The sequence below is a fragment of the Ailuropoda melanoleuca genome, chromosome X, assembly GCF_002007445.2.
Source record: "Ailuropoda melanoleuca isolate Jingjing chromosome X, ASM200744v2, whole genome shotgun sequence".
Lineage (NCBI taxonomy): Eukaryota > Metazoa > Chordata > Mammalia > Carnivora > Ursidae > Ailuropoda > Ailuropoda melanoleuca.
The window spans coordinates 106857936-106875764 of record NC_048238.1 but is presented as its reverse complement, the minus strand read 5'-3'; the positions used below and the strand labels follow the sequence as shown (position 1 = coordinate 106875764).

Here is a 17829-nt window from a genome sequence, read left to right as displayed (position 1 = left end):
TCACAACTTTTGCAAACCACTTTTGCCAAAGTTTATTGAATTTAAAAACTAATATCTATTATTTTAAAATTTATATTCTTTTAAATTAATTGCATATCACCTGTAAGTTCTCAGCACTTCTTGCATACCGACTTACATTTGTCGTAAGTCTTCTGGCACGTCCAGTTTGATTTTATGGAAAGTATCTTTCGTGGCAGGTTTGTTGGGATTAACCGATCGTAGACGTTCAATTGTGACAATTTCATTGTATGTAGCATCACATGCTGCGTATTCTATCACATAAAACTGAGAGAAATAGATAAAAGTCATTCCTGGTCATAGTTTTTAAAGGGAGAACAATAAGCTATACCTATACAGTTATTTTTAAGTTCTCTAGAGGGAAGAAAAAACTCTACTTGATGAATTAACTAAAACACACAAAACATACTGAACATGTAGAGAAAACATTTTAATAAAATGACTTAAGTTAGAGATTACTTTAAAACAGAAATCCACACTGAAATGTAATACCTGGGTTTAGAAAAGGCAAACAGTACAAAAAATTTTAAATATGCAGTTTCCTACCTCACCCTTTATCATCCTCACTTTAGCTAACCACCAACAGCAAGGCTCTTTTTCATTTGCTCTGGAATAAACCTACACAAAAATTACAACATAGATTATTTCATAATTAACATCATTCAGAAATCTACAGATTATCAGACATTGAAGAAAATTCTTAAAATGAGCCAGTTGTCTTTCAAACCCATATGCTGTATGCCTTAAAGCGGACTGCAACCCTACAGTCAGTCATAGATACATAATCAGAAACTACTGGATTACCTGGGAGAGCCCTGTACAAAGCACCTTCCTATTTTCTTTGTTTCACATCAGTAATAATCAGTCCTCTGTATATGAACGCTCAAGAAAAGCAGATTGCTCAGAAACCTGGGCATACTTGCCTTGGATACTTTGTCAACTACGAAAATGTATCTAAAAATGTATAAACTTGTTTTTGTTTTACTCTAGTAAGTAAATAACTGATTGGAAGTTACTAACCCTGGCCTACTGCCTGGTCACTAAATGGGTGAGGCCTCTGACTGCTCAAGCCCACTAAGGATACCACCCTGGCATTCATGTCGCCTGGTGCCTAAATGAACAGATCCCTGGTCACTCTCTGGTCTCCTGTCCCCTTTCTCTCTCCACTAAAACGGACAACTCCATGCTGGCTATCCTCTGGATACCACCTTCCTGCTCTCACATACTGGATCAGTTCTTCTAACCGATCTTTCTGGTGACCACGTCAAAGTTCACTTACGATGTGCAGCATGGAACCTTTTGTAAAGACACTAGCAAATCAAGGTTAATGGGAAAAGAGCACAGTATACATGAAGAGACAAACAAAAATACTCAAGCAGAAAGTATGGAGAATAAGGGGGGCAGGGAGGAGAGGAGAGAGAGCTCAGAGCTTAAGGCTGATGAGTAACTTAAGGCTCCAATTCTTGTCTTTGTTTTACAACTGAAGTTAAAAGTCACACAACTCAGTGATTAAATACAGCTTAACCTACCTTTCTCTCTTGCCCTCATCACTTCTTCTCAATTCTGCTCTAGCCAGAGAAATAACCTCAGTTAATTGTTATGTAATACAGTGAGTTCATCCTAGCAATAGCATCTAATTGGTCTCCCACCTGTCATGTGACTAAGTTGGGGAAAATTTCCTTTAATCCATCACTATTATGAGCATTCCTGATACAGACAGACCAAAAGACCTGGTGTCTTGTGTCCCTTTCATAACCTAAGTTAATGGTCATATAATACAGTGACTAATACAACTTAATTTAACCTACCTTTCCCTCTTGCCACCATCAGGCCCTTCCAACTCTTTTCTAGCTAGAGCAATAACCTCAGTTATGTATCACTGTGAGGCAATACAGTAAGGCCACTTTAGCAACAGCATCTCATTGGTCACCACCTGTCATGTGACTTAGTTGGAAAAAAAAAAGTCTCCATTGTCCACCCCAACATTATTAGAACATTTCTTTTTTTTCTTTTTTTTTTAAAGATTTTATTTATTCATTTGACAGAGACAGAGACAGACAGCGAGAGAGGGAACACAAGCAGGGGGAGTGGGAGAGGAAGAAGCAGGCTTATATCGGAGAAGCCTGATGTGGGGCTCGATCCCATTACGCCGGGATCACGCCCTGAGCCGAAGGCAGAGGCTTAACCGCTGTGCCACCCAGGCGCCCCTATTAGAACATTTCTGACACAGACAGACCAAATGTCCTTGCCTTCAGGCAGCTTGTAGTCTCCTGGGCAAGTGAAAAACTAAAGGTCCTCAAGTACAGACAATGTTTGTGTTTCCTACTAGGATCCCTCACAACACCAAGCCCAGGCCCTTATACCTAGTAGGGTACTGAGTACATTTTTGGTAATTACATAGTACTTTATTCTACTTGAGAAAGAGAAAAGAACACAGGCCTGAACATCTGGAGACCTTCCCTGAGTATTTTCTAGAATAGTACTCCTGCCCTTATATCACCTTCCATCTTCTTACTTTTTTCTTCCATCTGCCATAGTATTAGCTACCCTGACTAGAATGCAACCTCATCAAAGGCAGGGGACTCTTCTGTTTCACTGCACCATCTGTACCCTAGCACAGGAAATAAGAATTCAAGGACCTAGTACACTTTACACCTTACCTGTACATAAATGTCTACTTAGCTGCTTCCTTCATACCACAAATATTCATGAAGTTGCAACTATTAACAAGATATTGTGGAGAAAGAAGAGAAGCAACTTAAAATGGTGTGAAAGGGGAGGAAGGAGAGGATACTACACAGATCAACTACAACATAAAGCGGACTCCAAGTGCTTTAAGTCCCAAAACAATTTTCAGTGGCTAGAGAAATTATAAACACAATGTTTTTGTTCATGTGTTATATCTCTAGAGCACATCTTGGTCAAAGACATCAATGGTATACGGGCAGGTGGTTCACAGCATGCCCAGTGAAAAGATGTTTTCCCTAAACGTGTTTATGTTAAAACTCATAGCTGGGTTTTTAATACACCAAAAGGATTTACTACTACTTAAAGAAATTCTAGAATGCTGCTCTATTACAAGGCATGATTTCTTCTCCTTTGTAAAACTAATTTTCCTAATCCATTTTGCTTAAAATGGAGACAAAGTTGTAAGCTAACAACACATTATTCAAATAAAGATTCAGAGATTGAAGGAAAGGGTAAAAGGAATTTCCTAGCAGGCAAAGGAAATTAGCAGTGACTTTCAACGATGCGCCCTCAGTGCTGCTCAGGCAGCCACATTTAAGCATCATGTAGTATTTCAGATCATTATTAAGATGGCTCAATCAAAAACACTTGTCCATCACAGCTATAATTTTCAAGGAAGTTTAAGCTATGTTAAAGACAAGAGGTACAAAAGGCACAGGCAAATTAAATGCACCCACTCCTTCAGTGCTTAGTAACTTGAGGGCAGGGGAAACTTACCTCAACTTCATCACTTTCATTTATATCTTTATTATAACCTACAGGTGGTGGGAATCTCACATCATGGAATGGAATCTGCCTCTCTGGCTGCCAGCTGCAAATAAGCAAACACATAATTAATATGCTTTCTGGTTTAATGGAAACAATGACCACAATGCCATCAACTCTTGGTTAAGTGTGACCTTCTGTTTTTCTAGTTTAAAGAAGCAAATGCTTTTTAAAACAGTCAGTGTTTTGCTGAGTGGGGCATAATGGCAATGTAGAAACATTTCAACAAACTCTGCATGCAGCATAGCAGCCTTGTAGTTCTATTTGGAATATTCCCCTACACACAATAGATTGACATTACAATTTTCCAAACAGGTCTTTCTTTCAGTAATTTCAACCTCTAAGAGTGCTAAATGCAAGGCCACAACAGCAATTTCCTCTGATGCTTAAATTAAATGTTAGTATCAGTAAGTGTTAGTAACATCATCACCATACTTCTACTTGCAAAAGAATTTTAACCACATTCTAAGGACCACAGAAACTGGTCCTAAATGCCCTCTAATTCCCAAGCAAAATGGGGCAGCCAGCACATCAGGAATTCACAACTCACTTTTCCCCCTTTAAATTTAAGATCCCACGAGGTGGTCAATTCTTGCCATGGATAGCTGGCTGCTGATCAGCATGGCCTGGTGGGGTCTGTTAAACCACAGAAACCCGATGGAGACAGCCTACAGGAGTTTGATAAGTTGCCTATGTTTTTAAATTTAAAATAAATATGGAACAATTTTGAAAAACACCAACTTATTCTTTTATATCCAAAATAATATAAAATATTAAAAGACAAACTTTGCAAAAACATTGCAGGACTCAACTGCTGCAGCAGTCATTTCTGGGTTTTTTCCTAAAGAGCTTTCTTTAGTAAAATCCTACTGAGAAAAGTGCTAATATTTTTTAAAAGATTGTATTTATTTGAAAGAGAGCAAGCACGTGGAGGTGGGGGCAGGAGGGATGGACGGGGTGGGGGGGAGAGTGAGAGAATCTCAAGCAGATTCCCCGCTTGAGCACAGAGCCTGACTCGAAGCTCGTTCTCAGGACCCCGAGGTCATGACCCGAGCTGAAACCAAGAGTCAGATGCTTAACCAACTGAGCCACCTGGAAGCCCCTAATTTTTTTTTTTTTTTAAAGAAGAGCCATATATAAGGTAGAAGGGTAGGTAATTAAGACAGAATTTGTGGAAATCTGATTAGGCCTATATTAGACTGAACCCATTCTCTGAATTATACACATTTGAAAACTATGAAGCTTTAGAAAACAGTGTCTTTACTTCAGAAAATCCTTTTTATATTTACTGAAAATTAATGACTTTTAACATTTTACAAATTCATTGCTAAATGTGAGTGGAAAAACATGTAATAATACATAACATAATTTTCTGGGTTCCAAAGGAAGAATTATTTTAAGTTTTAAGTGTACAGAGATAAAAATTCAAATTCTTTATTCAAAAATGTGAAATATGGAAGGTAAAAACATAGCACCTAAAATAAGCTGGTGTTATAGTATTAGGAATTGCTTTATGACTGAAAGGAAAGAAAGGGTAAATACAGTCTGAAGTTCTATAAAACATTAGTTTTTTTTTTTTTAACAGAAAAACAAAAAGGAAACACCCAAGGAAGGGCAGAGACTACTTTGGTAGAGACCTATCATACCCTAGTGATGTGCTCAAACCCAGTGCTGAATCTCAAACATACTCCATGAACACAAGGAAAACAGTTCATTTGTTTCAAATTCCCAGGATGACATCTTGAAGAGAAACTTTATACAGATATAGAACAGAAGAGAATTAGGAGGTCCGAATGCAGAATAATTTTAAGTTTATAGTAGAAATCTGACTCAAAACAAAAGAGAACTGATCTGATAAGTCAGTGTATTAACCAGACACATTCTTAAATGCATGGAGGAAATGAGTGCTTGCTTAACACGTTAAAGACTACAGGAGATATTAAAAGAGTGGCAAATAAAGATAACTCTTCCTTGATAGGAAACAGTGTTTATCTAGTGATGGGAGCAAGCGGATTAAGAGTAAATTACAAAAAAAAAAAACCACTTTCAAGTTCAAGATCCTTCTGTTAAAAGCGTGATGTTGTTGTCTAGTGTATAAACGATGCAGATCCATGGATACTCAAACCAGCAGAGGCAAATTCTGGAACTTCTGGCTCTATGCATTCAGAAAAAGTTATTGTTATTCGTACTTGTATTCTGGACTGAGGTTAGTATAGAACTGAGAAGGTTGGATGTTCTAAATCCTTTCATTTCTGTCCCCTAAATGTGTTGCAGGCATCCAAGAGTACTACTACTTTGTTCTCTTGGTAGCTAAAAGAAACTGCTAACAGTCAAATTATAGTATGTCTGGGTCAGATACTATATTTTAACAAATCTACTGATATAACTTACATACCATAAATCCATCCACTTGTGTATGTACAATTCAATGGTTTTAAGTATATTAACAGATATGTGCAACCATTACCAATTTTAGAACATTTTCATCCCATGCCCTTAGTTATGACTCCCCATCCTCCCCAGCCCTAAACAACTACTAAGCTATTTTTTTCTCTATAGATTTGCAACCTGCTTTGGGGATACTATCAATACTCTTGGTACCCAAAATCCAAAATGTTAAAATTGTTGATCATTCTTCAGAGTTCAATATAATCCTAAGATCATAACATCGACACTCTAGCTTAAGGAGTTTATATGTACTTTAGAATCTTGAATGGCTGCTCTGAAAACAGCCTTTATTAGTATTCAGGAAATTTAGTCAAGAGATTTGTCTCTCCTGACAAAATGCTAACATCTATACCAATGATGCCTTTGTATAGCTAACGTTCCTAGGCCATAAGTATTTCTATATACTCTTCTAGCAGAAAAGATTACTGCTATTACTGACTATAAATACATGAAACAGATGTAAAATAAGCTAATAAGTAAATATGATTATTCCTGATAAAATATACTAGACTAAAACCATCAATTTTAGATTTAACATTATAAAACCCACATTAATTTTACCAATACCCATGAATCCATTCATTTTCATCTTGTAACAATACAAACATTTCTATCTAAACTCTCAGTTACTAATACAGAAGACTCTGGTTTCTTTCTTTACATTCAAGGGTACTGGGATGTAGGGATCAAGGTTAAATGAAAGGGATCTCTAAGGTCATTAGTGGGAACAGTCATTCCATTGGTTGTTCAAGAACTTCCTGGGCAGTAACATGAAGATCCATTCCTGAAAAACACTCAAACGAGACTTGAATTTTTCTAAACGAGGAGTAAAAAGAATAATTAGTATAAAATAGTATAGAACCTGAACATTAAAATTATATCAAGACACTTACTTGTTTTCAAATGCAACTGTTATTGAATCTTCATGAACATCCTTTACAAATGCCTGGAAGAAAAACACCATTTAAATTAACTTCTAAGCTTAAAAATCATGTTTTTAATAAATTTTATAGAGATACCAAACATTTTCTGTTTAAGAAAAAAATGGAGCTTCAAATGAAAGTTTGTCAGTTTGTGCAGATAACTCATTCATAGATCACATCTATATTTGGCCACCTACTATGTGCAAGGCCCTAGGGATACGGATTAGTTAAAACATAACATGAAAAAAAATGCTCCAGAGTTCAGCATCTAATGAGAGAGTGAGAGCGCTAAGTAATTGAAAATTACAATGCAGGTGTTGAGTACAAACCTGGAGGTGCACTTTAGGCTAGAATTATTGAAAACAAAGAAATCTGTTCCATGTACCACATGCCAGCCAATACAGATTTGTTGTAAGTTTTCTTCTTCTCCTTAATAAAATTTTAGGAGAATACCACAGTAAATGACTAAATATAATCTCAAATCTAGGTAGACACAAGCACACTAAATTCTCCCTACCAACAATACGCTGCTAATACCACTAAAATGTCCAATTAGCAGAGTTTAATTAAATTCTCACTCATAGGCACCTGCAGAAAAAACCAGTAATACAGAGTAGAGATTTAAATCTTCGAAATCTGATGACGCAATTGCTAGTAATCTGCAGAAAGACATAACAAAAGTAATAGCCAACTAATTATCGAGAATTCTTTAATCAGCATGCCATCCATAATTCTATAAAATGACATAACTAAAGTAATAGCTAACTAATTATCAAGAATTCTTTAAGCAGCATGCTGTCCATAATTCTATAAAATTAAGTTTTTAATAGGTGCAGGAAAGCCGGTTTTGTTTTTGTTTTCACAATCAGAGGAGTAAGATAAAACAAAGAAACCCAAGAGGCTTTATATCTTAATACATTTTAAAATGGCTTGAGAGATTTAAGCTTCTTACTCAAATTTGTTCTGTACACATTTCTCTCCTTCCTTGATTTCTCCCTTCCTGTGGGATTACGGCCATTCGGGCTGTAAAGGGCCCTTCAAGACCTGGCCCCACCCCTCACCTCTCCAAACTTCATCTTTCACATCCCTGGAGGCTGTGATCCAGCAGTGCTAAGCTACTTGGGCCTCTCTCCCTTAAATGGTATTCCTTCTTTCCCATTGTCTTTCCCCTCTTTTCATCTAGCTACCTCCTATTAGTTTTTTTAGGTTTCAGTTCAGATGTCACCACCGATGGGAAAACCCAGACTAGGTTAAAGTCTGTTCTCTGCATTCTTATAGCATATCCTGTGCTTATCCCTACTATAAACTTACCCCACTATATTATTATTTCTCATTTCCCCACTAAGTTTCCTAAGGTCTTATTTTATTTACTGTTGGACTTCAGAGTGCCTACGAACTCAATGAGTAGTTATTAAATGGACCATTGCCTAAGGGGTTCCTATCCTACCCTCAGAGGAAAGACTGTGTGTGAGTTGGGGGGGAGGGTGGTACGTTCATCAGGGAAGACAAAGTGAAGAAGGTGAGTTTCCTTATCAAACTTTGAAAGCTGGGGAAGACTTAGCTACACAAAAAGGAGCGGAGGATAGAGGAGGCCTGCGAGGCCTAAGGGGTGGGGGTGGGGGGGAAGGAACAAAGGCTCTGACCTGGAGAAACAGCTTAGGGTATGGTAGAAATAAATCCTTTGTGAACCAAGAAGCCAACACAATTCAATGGGGAAAAAAAGTAGTAGTGTTTTTAACAAACGGTGCCACCTGGCCGACTGCATATCCACGTGCAGAAGAATAAATTTTTGACCCTTGTCTCAGACCATATACAAAAACCACCTGAAAATGCATGAGACCAAAATGTCAGAGCTAGAACTATAAACAAACCAGTGATCCAATGCAAATGTCTTGGTAAACATCTTCAAAGGCTTGAAGTGATTTTAAAAAAAAAAAAACCTTAAACTTCTTCAAATATAAAATTAAAACTTATCAGTCAAGTATTAATTAGCTGCTCTTAAGAAAAATAATCAGGTGAGGCAGGGCCCTGGAAAACATTTATATGGAAACTACATAAACAGACACACCAATCTTCTAAAATTATGCTTAAAAGAATGAAAGCAAAGTTATGCTAAAAAAAAGCTTCCTCATAAGATCAAGGCGGATGGGGCGCCTGGGTGGCTCAGTGGTTAAGGGTCTACCTTCGGCTCAGGTCATGATCCCAGGGTCCTGGGATGGAGCCCCACATCGGGCTCCTTGCTCAGTGGGGAGCCTGCTTCTCCTTCTCCCACTCTCCCTGCTTGCGTTCCCTCCCTCAGTCAAATAAATAAAATCTTAAAAAAAAAAAAAAAGATCAAGGTGGACTATAATGGAAGCCAAGTATTCTGCTATACCCAGCATGGCTAAATTATTATTTCTAAGTTAAGCATGTCTATAGATGCTAGTTTGGAGGGGAATTCATATTTTCTTCCCATCGCTTTTCCTTGCTTATTTTTCCTCAGCTATATTTAAATCATGAGTAGTATCTACAGCAGCTTTTGAAAACTCTAGTTTAATACCAACCATGATGTTTTAAAATATACTAGATTTCATTAATGGTGCATGCCCCGAGTACTCTAAGGGGTTGTCTGCCTATTACTTCACCAACAGAAAGGCTCGATTTTGAGTTAAAGTTAAAGGAATTGGTTACTCTTAATTCTATAAAGTAAGCCCCCCAAATTTTGAAGAATGGGACCAACGGGACTCCCCCACCCCATTTCTCCCTTCTCTTTACCTGATAGCTAATACCAAATTAACAATCTGCTTTTGGGGAAAGGGAGTCCACCAAGGATGAAAATCAAGACTCCTATTAGGAGGTGATCCCTTACTTACCAAGAAGGGGCCACTGCTTCTGTTTTCATTCTTGTCTGAAGTTTCACGTTTGTATGTATTGGCAGTAATTAACATTAGTTCCTTACAGTATATTATGCTGAAAATGTTAAGTCCTTTAGTCAGTTAAGAGAACCTTGTTGTAGCTGAGTGAGGAACTGTTCTCACTTAAACAGGCATCTTTCCAATCCTATTACCCTTGTCTAAAACTATTCTGTCTGGGGCGCCTGGGTGGCACAGTGGTTAAGCCTCTGCCTTCGGCTCAGGGCGTGATCCCGGCATTATGGGATCGAGCCCCACATCAGGCTCCTCTGCTATGAGCCTGCTTCTTCCTCTCCCACTCCCCCTGCTTGTGTTCCCTCTCTCGCTGGCTGTCTCTATTTCTGTCAAATAAATAAATAAATAAATAAATAAATAAAATCTTTAAAAAAAATTTANCCCCTGCTTGTGTTCCCTCTCTCGCTGGCTGTCTCTATTTCTGTCAAATAAATAAATAAATAAATAAATAAAATCTTTAAAAAAAATTAAAAAAAAACTATTCTGTCTACCATAGCAGCCACTGGCCATATGTGATTATTTATATTTAAATTAATTACAATTAAATAAAATTACAAATCAGTCTCCCAGTTACACTCGCCACATTCCAAGTGCTCAATTGCCACACATGGCTTAGTGTCCACTGTAGTGAACAGCACGGGTAGAGACCATTTTCAACACTGCAGAAAATTCCATTGGATGGAACAGATTTACAGGGTCACCTGGGTGGCTCAGTCGGTTAAGCGTCCAGCTCAGATCATGATCTCAGGGTTGTGAGATCGAGCCCTGCCTCGGGCTCTGTGCTGGGTATAGAGCCTGCTTAGGATTCTTGCCCCACCCCTGCCCCCTCCCTCTCTAAAAAAAAAATAAATAAAAATAAATAAAGCATTTACAAATGTTGGGGACTGTTTTCAAACCCACCTTAGAAGCATTCCAAAAGTCAGTCTCATTACTTTACTGCTGTATTCTTATTTTTCTCTCTTTGCCACAAAGTTATTGCACAGTTTAATCATACTCACTCACCACATTTGCCTAGTTCCTAAAATCAAACATTCCCTCAAAGGAGGAAGGTCTGCAACTGTTGTGACTATTAACAACAAAAGCTTTCAAAGGCTTCCAAGGCAATTCCGGATATAGAGTGTCAGAAATGGTTTGAATAATCATCACAGCCTACTAGCCCATGGCCTTCAAGTTAACAAGGCTTATCTGTATGTGGATGTTCGCACCACTGTTCCAAAATCAGTCATTTTTAGTCATTGTTTGCATATTAAGTAAATACAGAAGGTAAGTAATATCTTCTGTTTGCTGCTGTAACACACTAAATAAAACTATTGTTTGCATCTGGCCTGCGTTTACACCAAGGACAAACACCTCTTTTGATTTCTAAGTCCTTTTTACTAAACTGTCATTCACTTCCAACAAGGGTCCCATCTTCCTGCTGCTCATCATATTTTCTCCAAGGAACCGATGTTTTGGCCACCCCTCCCTTACCCCAACACTCTTACCCTTGTGCCCTGGAAAACCCCAGAGCACTACTACCTCCCCTGCCACCAACCTGGAAAACTACATTTTGTTGTGATCCCTACCTATCTACACCAAGCAAAGTTGGTATTTGGGGAGAAGATGTTCAGGAGATTCCTGAGAGGTTACCAAAGAAGGCAGATTGAACAACAGAAGGCACAAAGGGAGCTGCAGCATACTGAATGAGAGCTAGGGATCTTACAGGAGTCAGAAAACTTCGTAGTTAAGAGTTTTCTGTGAATGAGACGTAGGCTCAAAATTTTGGTTCTATAAGCTGTAAGGCTTGACTCTCCAAGTGATCTCTGTGCCTCAGACTCCTCAAATGCAAGGAACAAATGGATACGGGGGGACTGCCTTCTAAGGGTGTTGTAATGAAATCATACATGTCTGTTGCCTACTACAATGCCCGCCTGACACATAATTGGCACTAAACAAATGAGAGGCAAAGCAGAGAGGGGCGTATTTTATAAAAGATGCAGAACCATAAACACTTGCAGTTGAGAAAGTTACATCTTAACAAAAGCACACTAAAAAAAATTTAAAAATTGGGATACAAAAAGAAGAGGCTGTTTCCTCAAGGATACTAAATACTGAAAGGTTATTTAGATTCTGAGAAGAAAAAAAAGTGCTGAAAACCTTTGGGGTTTGAGAAAGGTGCTAAAGTGCAGTGTGAAGGACAAATACGGGCTCCTCATCGGGGGAATAAACAAGAAATCAAAAAGTCATTATGGAATCCTCAACTTACTGGCAAACAGATCAAAGAGGCAGTCACAGAATCATACTTACCAAAGTGTGTGAAGACTAGAGTTATCCAATTCAAACATTACGAGGATTGATGAAACTAAGAAGTCCATCCTTATCTGGGTGAACGCCCCCTCACCCTCAATTTCACACCCCTTAGCTTAGTAAACTCACAAATGAATCACTGGTCACAAGAGTACTTATTGTATAGACAAAATTTCAGTGTGAGGCCCTGACCACCACTGAAAACAACTACCACATTATCACTGAAGACAACACATGTAGCGCAATAACTCTCCTTAGAGAAAATGTAGAGCACCACAAAATGTCCCTCCTAACGAAAGCACATAGGACCGGAGGATAGGGTGTAAAATACAAATCTAAGGCTTCACAGATAAAGTGAGTTACCGCTTTGTCACCCTTGTATGTGGGCACTAACAACATAAAGGGATGAACAATGTAAAGGGAAAAGTACAATTAACCTCATCAACAATCCTTCCAACCACAGCACAGGTCCAGGAATACTTGACTTGGGCACTTACCACAAATTCTGAGAAAAAAAAATGCATTCTTTTTTATTCATCCTGACCCAAAGACAATACACAGGTAAAGAGAGAATAGTATGAACTTTCCTGTGTGTATGTAGTCTAACTTTTTAATACTTCAGTTCTTAATGTGCTTCCAATGTAACAAAAGCAAATTTCATAGCAAGGTCAGAGATTTTCAACTTTCTCTTTCCTTAGTGGGCATTCATATGAAGAATTACAATGTAATAATAACAAGTTGCAAGAGTTAGTAAAAAGGAAGTTGATACATACACTGAGTAGGTCATGACATCTTTGTATCAACAGTAAAAAAGTGGTAACATCACTTTGCAACTTACTTAAAGAATGCTAAGGAGGTGTTAGAGTAACAAAATAAAATCGAAGGTTACAAGGAAATAAAAAAATGGGCAGGAAATCAAATCCAGTTCATTTCTTCAAGCTAACTTTCATCATTTCAGGAAGTCAGACTATCTGATCTCAAATTCCAGATCTGAGGACCCTTCCTAGCTCTAATGCTTAGTAGTAAGCCACTTACCCAATCTCTTTGTACATCTTCATCCTCATCTATAAAATGGGAATAACAACAGTACCTCAGGATTGTGGTAGAGGATTAAGTAAATTATTTACAGATGTAAATTATTATACCACTAAATTTTGTGTTAAATAAATAATTTGGAGGTTTTCAGAATGCGTGAACATGAAGTTGGAAAATGCACAGTTCAAAGGGGGAAAATGATGCTTCCACAGACACCAAACATTAAAAAGTTAGACTTGGGGAAGAAAAAAAATGTGGTTGACCTGAATAACTCACTTCCTTGAAGTACATAATAACACACGTATGCAAAGTTAGATCTAGAGACTTCAAAGAAAACATGAGTAACACCTTATGCAAGTTTATGTGTGGTAAAACACTGATTTCTAGAAGGCTATGTAGCTAACATGACATGCTAGGCCACCAACGTCTTCCTTAAAAACATTTCTTCCTGATTGTACATTTTATCATAGCTAACTGCTAGTTCCATAATATTACTCACCATGTTAAAGTCTGTCCTCAGATACCAAACTTAAAAACATAAGATATATTACACGAAAATCTAAAAATAAGAATATAATTTAGCATATTCACACCATATTACAATAATGAATCGGATATCAGCCACTACATTTTCAGAAAATAAAAAGGTGTTATATCTTATGTTTCCAACACAGGATTTACCCATCTTTAGTAATTTTCATACTGGTACCAAAACCTAGGATCAGGATATGCTAGTACATTCATATCAGAATGACACATATTCTATACTTAAAATGGAGTTAAATTCATGTCCATTCTCAACATACTAAAACTCAGTCCCCCCCCAAAGAAGAAACCCCCAACACCAAAAAAAACACCCCAAAACCCAAAACACTATACTATTTTAGGCAGATGTCCCTAGAAGAAAGAACTTATTTCAACATTATGCATTTAGGAAATGTTTTGTAAAGATTTTGTTGTTTATCCAAGTGTCTTCATGTCTTAAATAACATAAGACTCTAAGTTGTACACAAGACTATCTTTTTCTAAGTCAAAGAAATACCTAAGCATGAGAGTAGTGGCTCTGACAACTACTAAATCTAACTTTCAAGTTTTTAAGAATAAACACCAGAGGGAAAAATAAAAATGAGCTGTCCAATCTTTTTTTTTTTTAAAGATTTTATTTATTTATTCGACAGAGATAGAGATAGCCAGCAAGAGAGGGAACACAAGCAGGGGGAGTGGGAGAGGAAGAAGCAGGCTCATAGCAGAAGAGCCTGATGTGGGGCTCGATCCCAGAACGCCGGGATCACACCCTGAGCCGAAGGCAGACGCTTAACCGCTGTGCCACCCAGGCGCCCCTGAGCTGTCCAATCTTAGGTTTAGGTTTCATGGTTCTGTTAATTCTAAATCCTGAACTTTAGATATTTTGCAGAGAAAGAATCCAAATATGCCCAGCTATACTCTATCCAGTTTATACTGTAAACTTGGACTATGTGCTCAGAAGATGGAGAATCATCCCTTGCAATATGGTGGTTCTGTTAGGCAAATCAAAGTCAAATTCACTAATATTGAAGTCATTTGAGTTGTTCAGTTTTTTAAAGGCTTTTCTATCAATTTGATGAACTGGGTTCCTATTTTTTTCATAAATATAACATTTCTACTAGTAATTTTTTATTGGTCTATTTCCCATATTTTCTGCCCATCTCACTGGAAAAGCAACTCAAGTTTACTTTTTGCTTTACTTTATAACTCACAATACTGAGTCCTATAAACACTTAAACCTTTTCATTATAGAAACTATTTTTCTACCAATACAGACCATTTGAGGTTTTCTTAAAAATAAACTTTAATTAAGTAAATGTAACAGCAATATCTCCACACATTTTTTAAAAAGATTTTATTTATTTATTTGACAGAGACAGACAGTGAGAGAGGGAACACAAGCAGAGGGAGTGGGGGAGGAAGAAGCAGGCTCCTAGCAGAGGAGCCTGATGTGGGGCTCGATCCCAGAACGCCGGGAACACGCCCTGAGCCAAAGGCAGACACTTAAGGACTGCGCCACCCAGGCGCCCCTCTCCACACATACTTGATCAAGTTTGACATTTCTCCTCAAGGAACTAAGGGACAATCCACTCTTTTTATTCATCTTCAAATTAAGCAAATTCGTATTTGAAAAAACCCAACTAAAATGGGGGATTAATAGCAAAAATAGAGGGCACTTCTTATTATATTCCAATCAGTTTGCAAGCAAAATCACCAGAGCAAATCATAGGTTGCTGGAAGAGAACAATACATCCTTCAAGACCATGATGTGCTACTTGCCCTCTTATAGCAGGCAAACTCCACTGAAAGGCATTAAGAGTGGTGTCCAATCTAAGCAAATATCACAAATTAGAATACTGCTCAATCATTAACCACTGCTTATATTTACTACAGTTAGCACCACAAATCTAGTAAGCAAAACTGCCAATCTAGGAGCCAGAATGATTCTACACTAACTAGCAGGAATTATTATGGGTCACTGAAATAAATGCAATCAAAATTTTGCCCGCAGAATCAACTGAAATAATTTTATATTGGTGAGAATGTTAAGAACATAAATGCTGGGTTTTTTTCCTTTTACAGCTATAGGGTTTTTCTTTTGGCTAAAAGTATGAAACAGTTTATATACTTTACACACTTATGAAATATGCTGACCTCCAAATATCTCCATAGAACTGGTAAACACACACAAGAAGTCAATTGTTAAATTTCCCTTTGCCAAATGAGTCTCGTTTGAAACGCTGAAGTTATGCTATAATAAATTTAAGAATTGTGTTGGACAACGACAATAGCTAATTTCCATGTTTACCTTCTATTGCCCAAATACTCTAAGGTGGGATATTACCTACAGAAGTTATAAAGGAACATTCAAGAGAAAACGAGAATTTACAGATTACTAGTACAGTAAGTATGTACCAACAGACGCACAACCGATACATTAAAATATTTTTAATCCTCCTTTTGAAAATCTAAGCTATTAGTTGATCTGCAACGGTGTAATTTAAAAAAGAAAAATCCACCGTAATACTCTGCAAGTCTATTTAAAACCTCAATACTGTCCACCACAACATTACACAGAGAAGACAGTCAAGTACCTGGGGCACAAAAGAATTATTTCCACTCACGATTTAAAATTCTCTAGTAATAATGTACTTTCAGTTAATTTCTTGAAGTTTCATGGCATATATTCAGGCCTTTGGAGGGTTAAAAATGTTTTCCTTAACTAGAAGAGTTGCTATAATGTTTTTAGATGCCTAAGCATCTGTATTCCTGAATTTGGCCGCTTTTATAACAAGGGAGGGGGACCGCGGATATTTAAGGTTACGAACTTCTTTAATGCATTACTCGGTTATGTCAGGGTCTTCCTGAAACTTTTGGATCTAAAATCTCTTCTGAAATTCACAAAGAGAGGCCACTAAAAATCAGTTGCCATTGTGATTCGGAACTGACTACAGCGTCTTACTACTCTTTCTCCACACCCCTTGCCCAGACAGTGGAGCTCTCCGAAGTCCCAATGCTGGACCGGAAAAGAGAAGCCAAAGGAGATCTCAAACCCTCTTTACAAGGCAGGAGGCGGCTCGACGGAAGCGCCCCCCGCTACTCAGCAACTACCCACACGTCAGGCCCGGATCCCACTGGGAGAGGATATTTAGTAAAGGGAAATAAGCCGTCGCCGTCACTTAGCGGGGATACCGGCCCTTCCCGCCAGGATCTTGTACCTGCCGCCAACCCCTGTCCATCCCCAGGTCTCCCTCGGCTCCCGAGAGGACACCTTCTTCTCCTTGCCCGCTCTCATTCCGATAGGCGCTGGGGCCTCTCATAGGAGAGGCAGTGGGGCTCGAGGGGCTTCCTACAGGCCCCAAGTCCGGTCCTTCTCTCCCAAACAACATCCCAACGAGCGCACCCTGGACCCCGGGCGCGGCGCTCGGGAAGAGGGCCCCAGGCCTGGCTCCCGCCGAGGCCGAGAAGAAAAGGGAGGGAAAGAAGGGGGAAGATGGGGCCTGCCCTGGAGCCAAGTACCTTGTAGAAAGCGCCATTGGAGCCTCGCACTTCCACCACCAGCTCCTCCATCTTCTCGAAAGCCCAGCTCGCGCCGGGAGCCCGCCCCCGAGAGGTGGGCTGCAGGCGCAAGAGGCCCAGCCGCCGCCGCCGCCGCCGCGCTCCCTCACGCCCCCCGGCAGCGGCGCCGCCGTCACCGCCGCCACCCGCGCTCGCCGTCGGCTCACCGCCCGCTCGGAGGCGGCCCTTCACCGGAAGTGAAACCGAAACGGAGCCGAGCGCCTGACTGAGGGCGAACGCTCCGGCCGCTCCGCGTGTAAACAGTGAAACCGCGTCACGTGACCGACACCGCCCCTCCCCCCGCGGGCTTGGCCCCTCGGCCCCGCCCTCTCTCTCCCCGCGGGCCCAGGAGCGCGCGCATGCGTGCTACTGGGAAACCAGCTGGGGGCCGGGCCCAACGTAAGGCGCGCGGGCTCGGCGTGCGCGGGCTCGGGGGAGGGCGGGAAGGCGGGAAGGGCGGTGACAGGTCGCACCGCTGGCCGAGGTCGCGCGGCTTCGCGTCGCCTGGCGAGGGCCAGAACGCCTATTCCTGTAGAAGGTCAAGTACAGGCGTGGGAAAGGTCCTCCTGTAGCAGTCAAGTATATTCACTTATCCGAATCTGGGCTGGATTGGGTTG

General features: G+C 39.6%; 1 protein-coding gene across 15 annotated transcripts in view; it reads right to left on the bottom strand.

The window, feature by feature from the left end:
* The window catches only part of FMR1 (FMRP translational regulator 1), a 39440-nt gene extending 21967 nt beyond the window's left edge, over positions 1-17473 (bottom strand). For 4 of the 15 annotated variants that reach the window (XM_011224321.3, XM_011224324.3, XM_011224326.3 and 1 more), the window contains exons 1-5: positions 17174-17470; positions 6873-6925; positions 3484-3577; positions 565-636; positions 137-285 (exon numbers count right to left, since the gene is read on the bottom strand). In XM_011224321.3, the coding sequence (XP_011222623.1) occupies positions 137-285; positions 565-636; positions 3484-3577; positions 6873-6925; positions 17174-17224 (419 nt within the window). In that variant the 5' untranslated portion in view covers positions 17225-17470. Of the gene's footprint in view, positions 1-136; positions 286-564; positions 637-3483; positions 3578-6872; positions 6926-17173 lie in introns of all 15 variants that reach the window. The other 11 variants (XM_002918733.4, XM_011224323.3, XM_011224322.3 and 8 more) reach the window with 5 other exon arrangements.
* Positions 17474-17829: the final 356 nt, after the last annotated feature.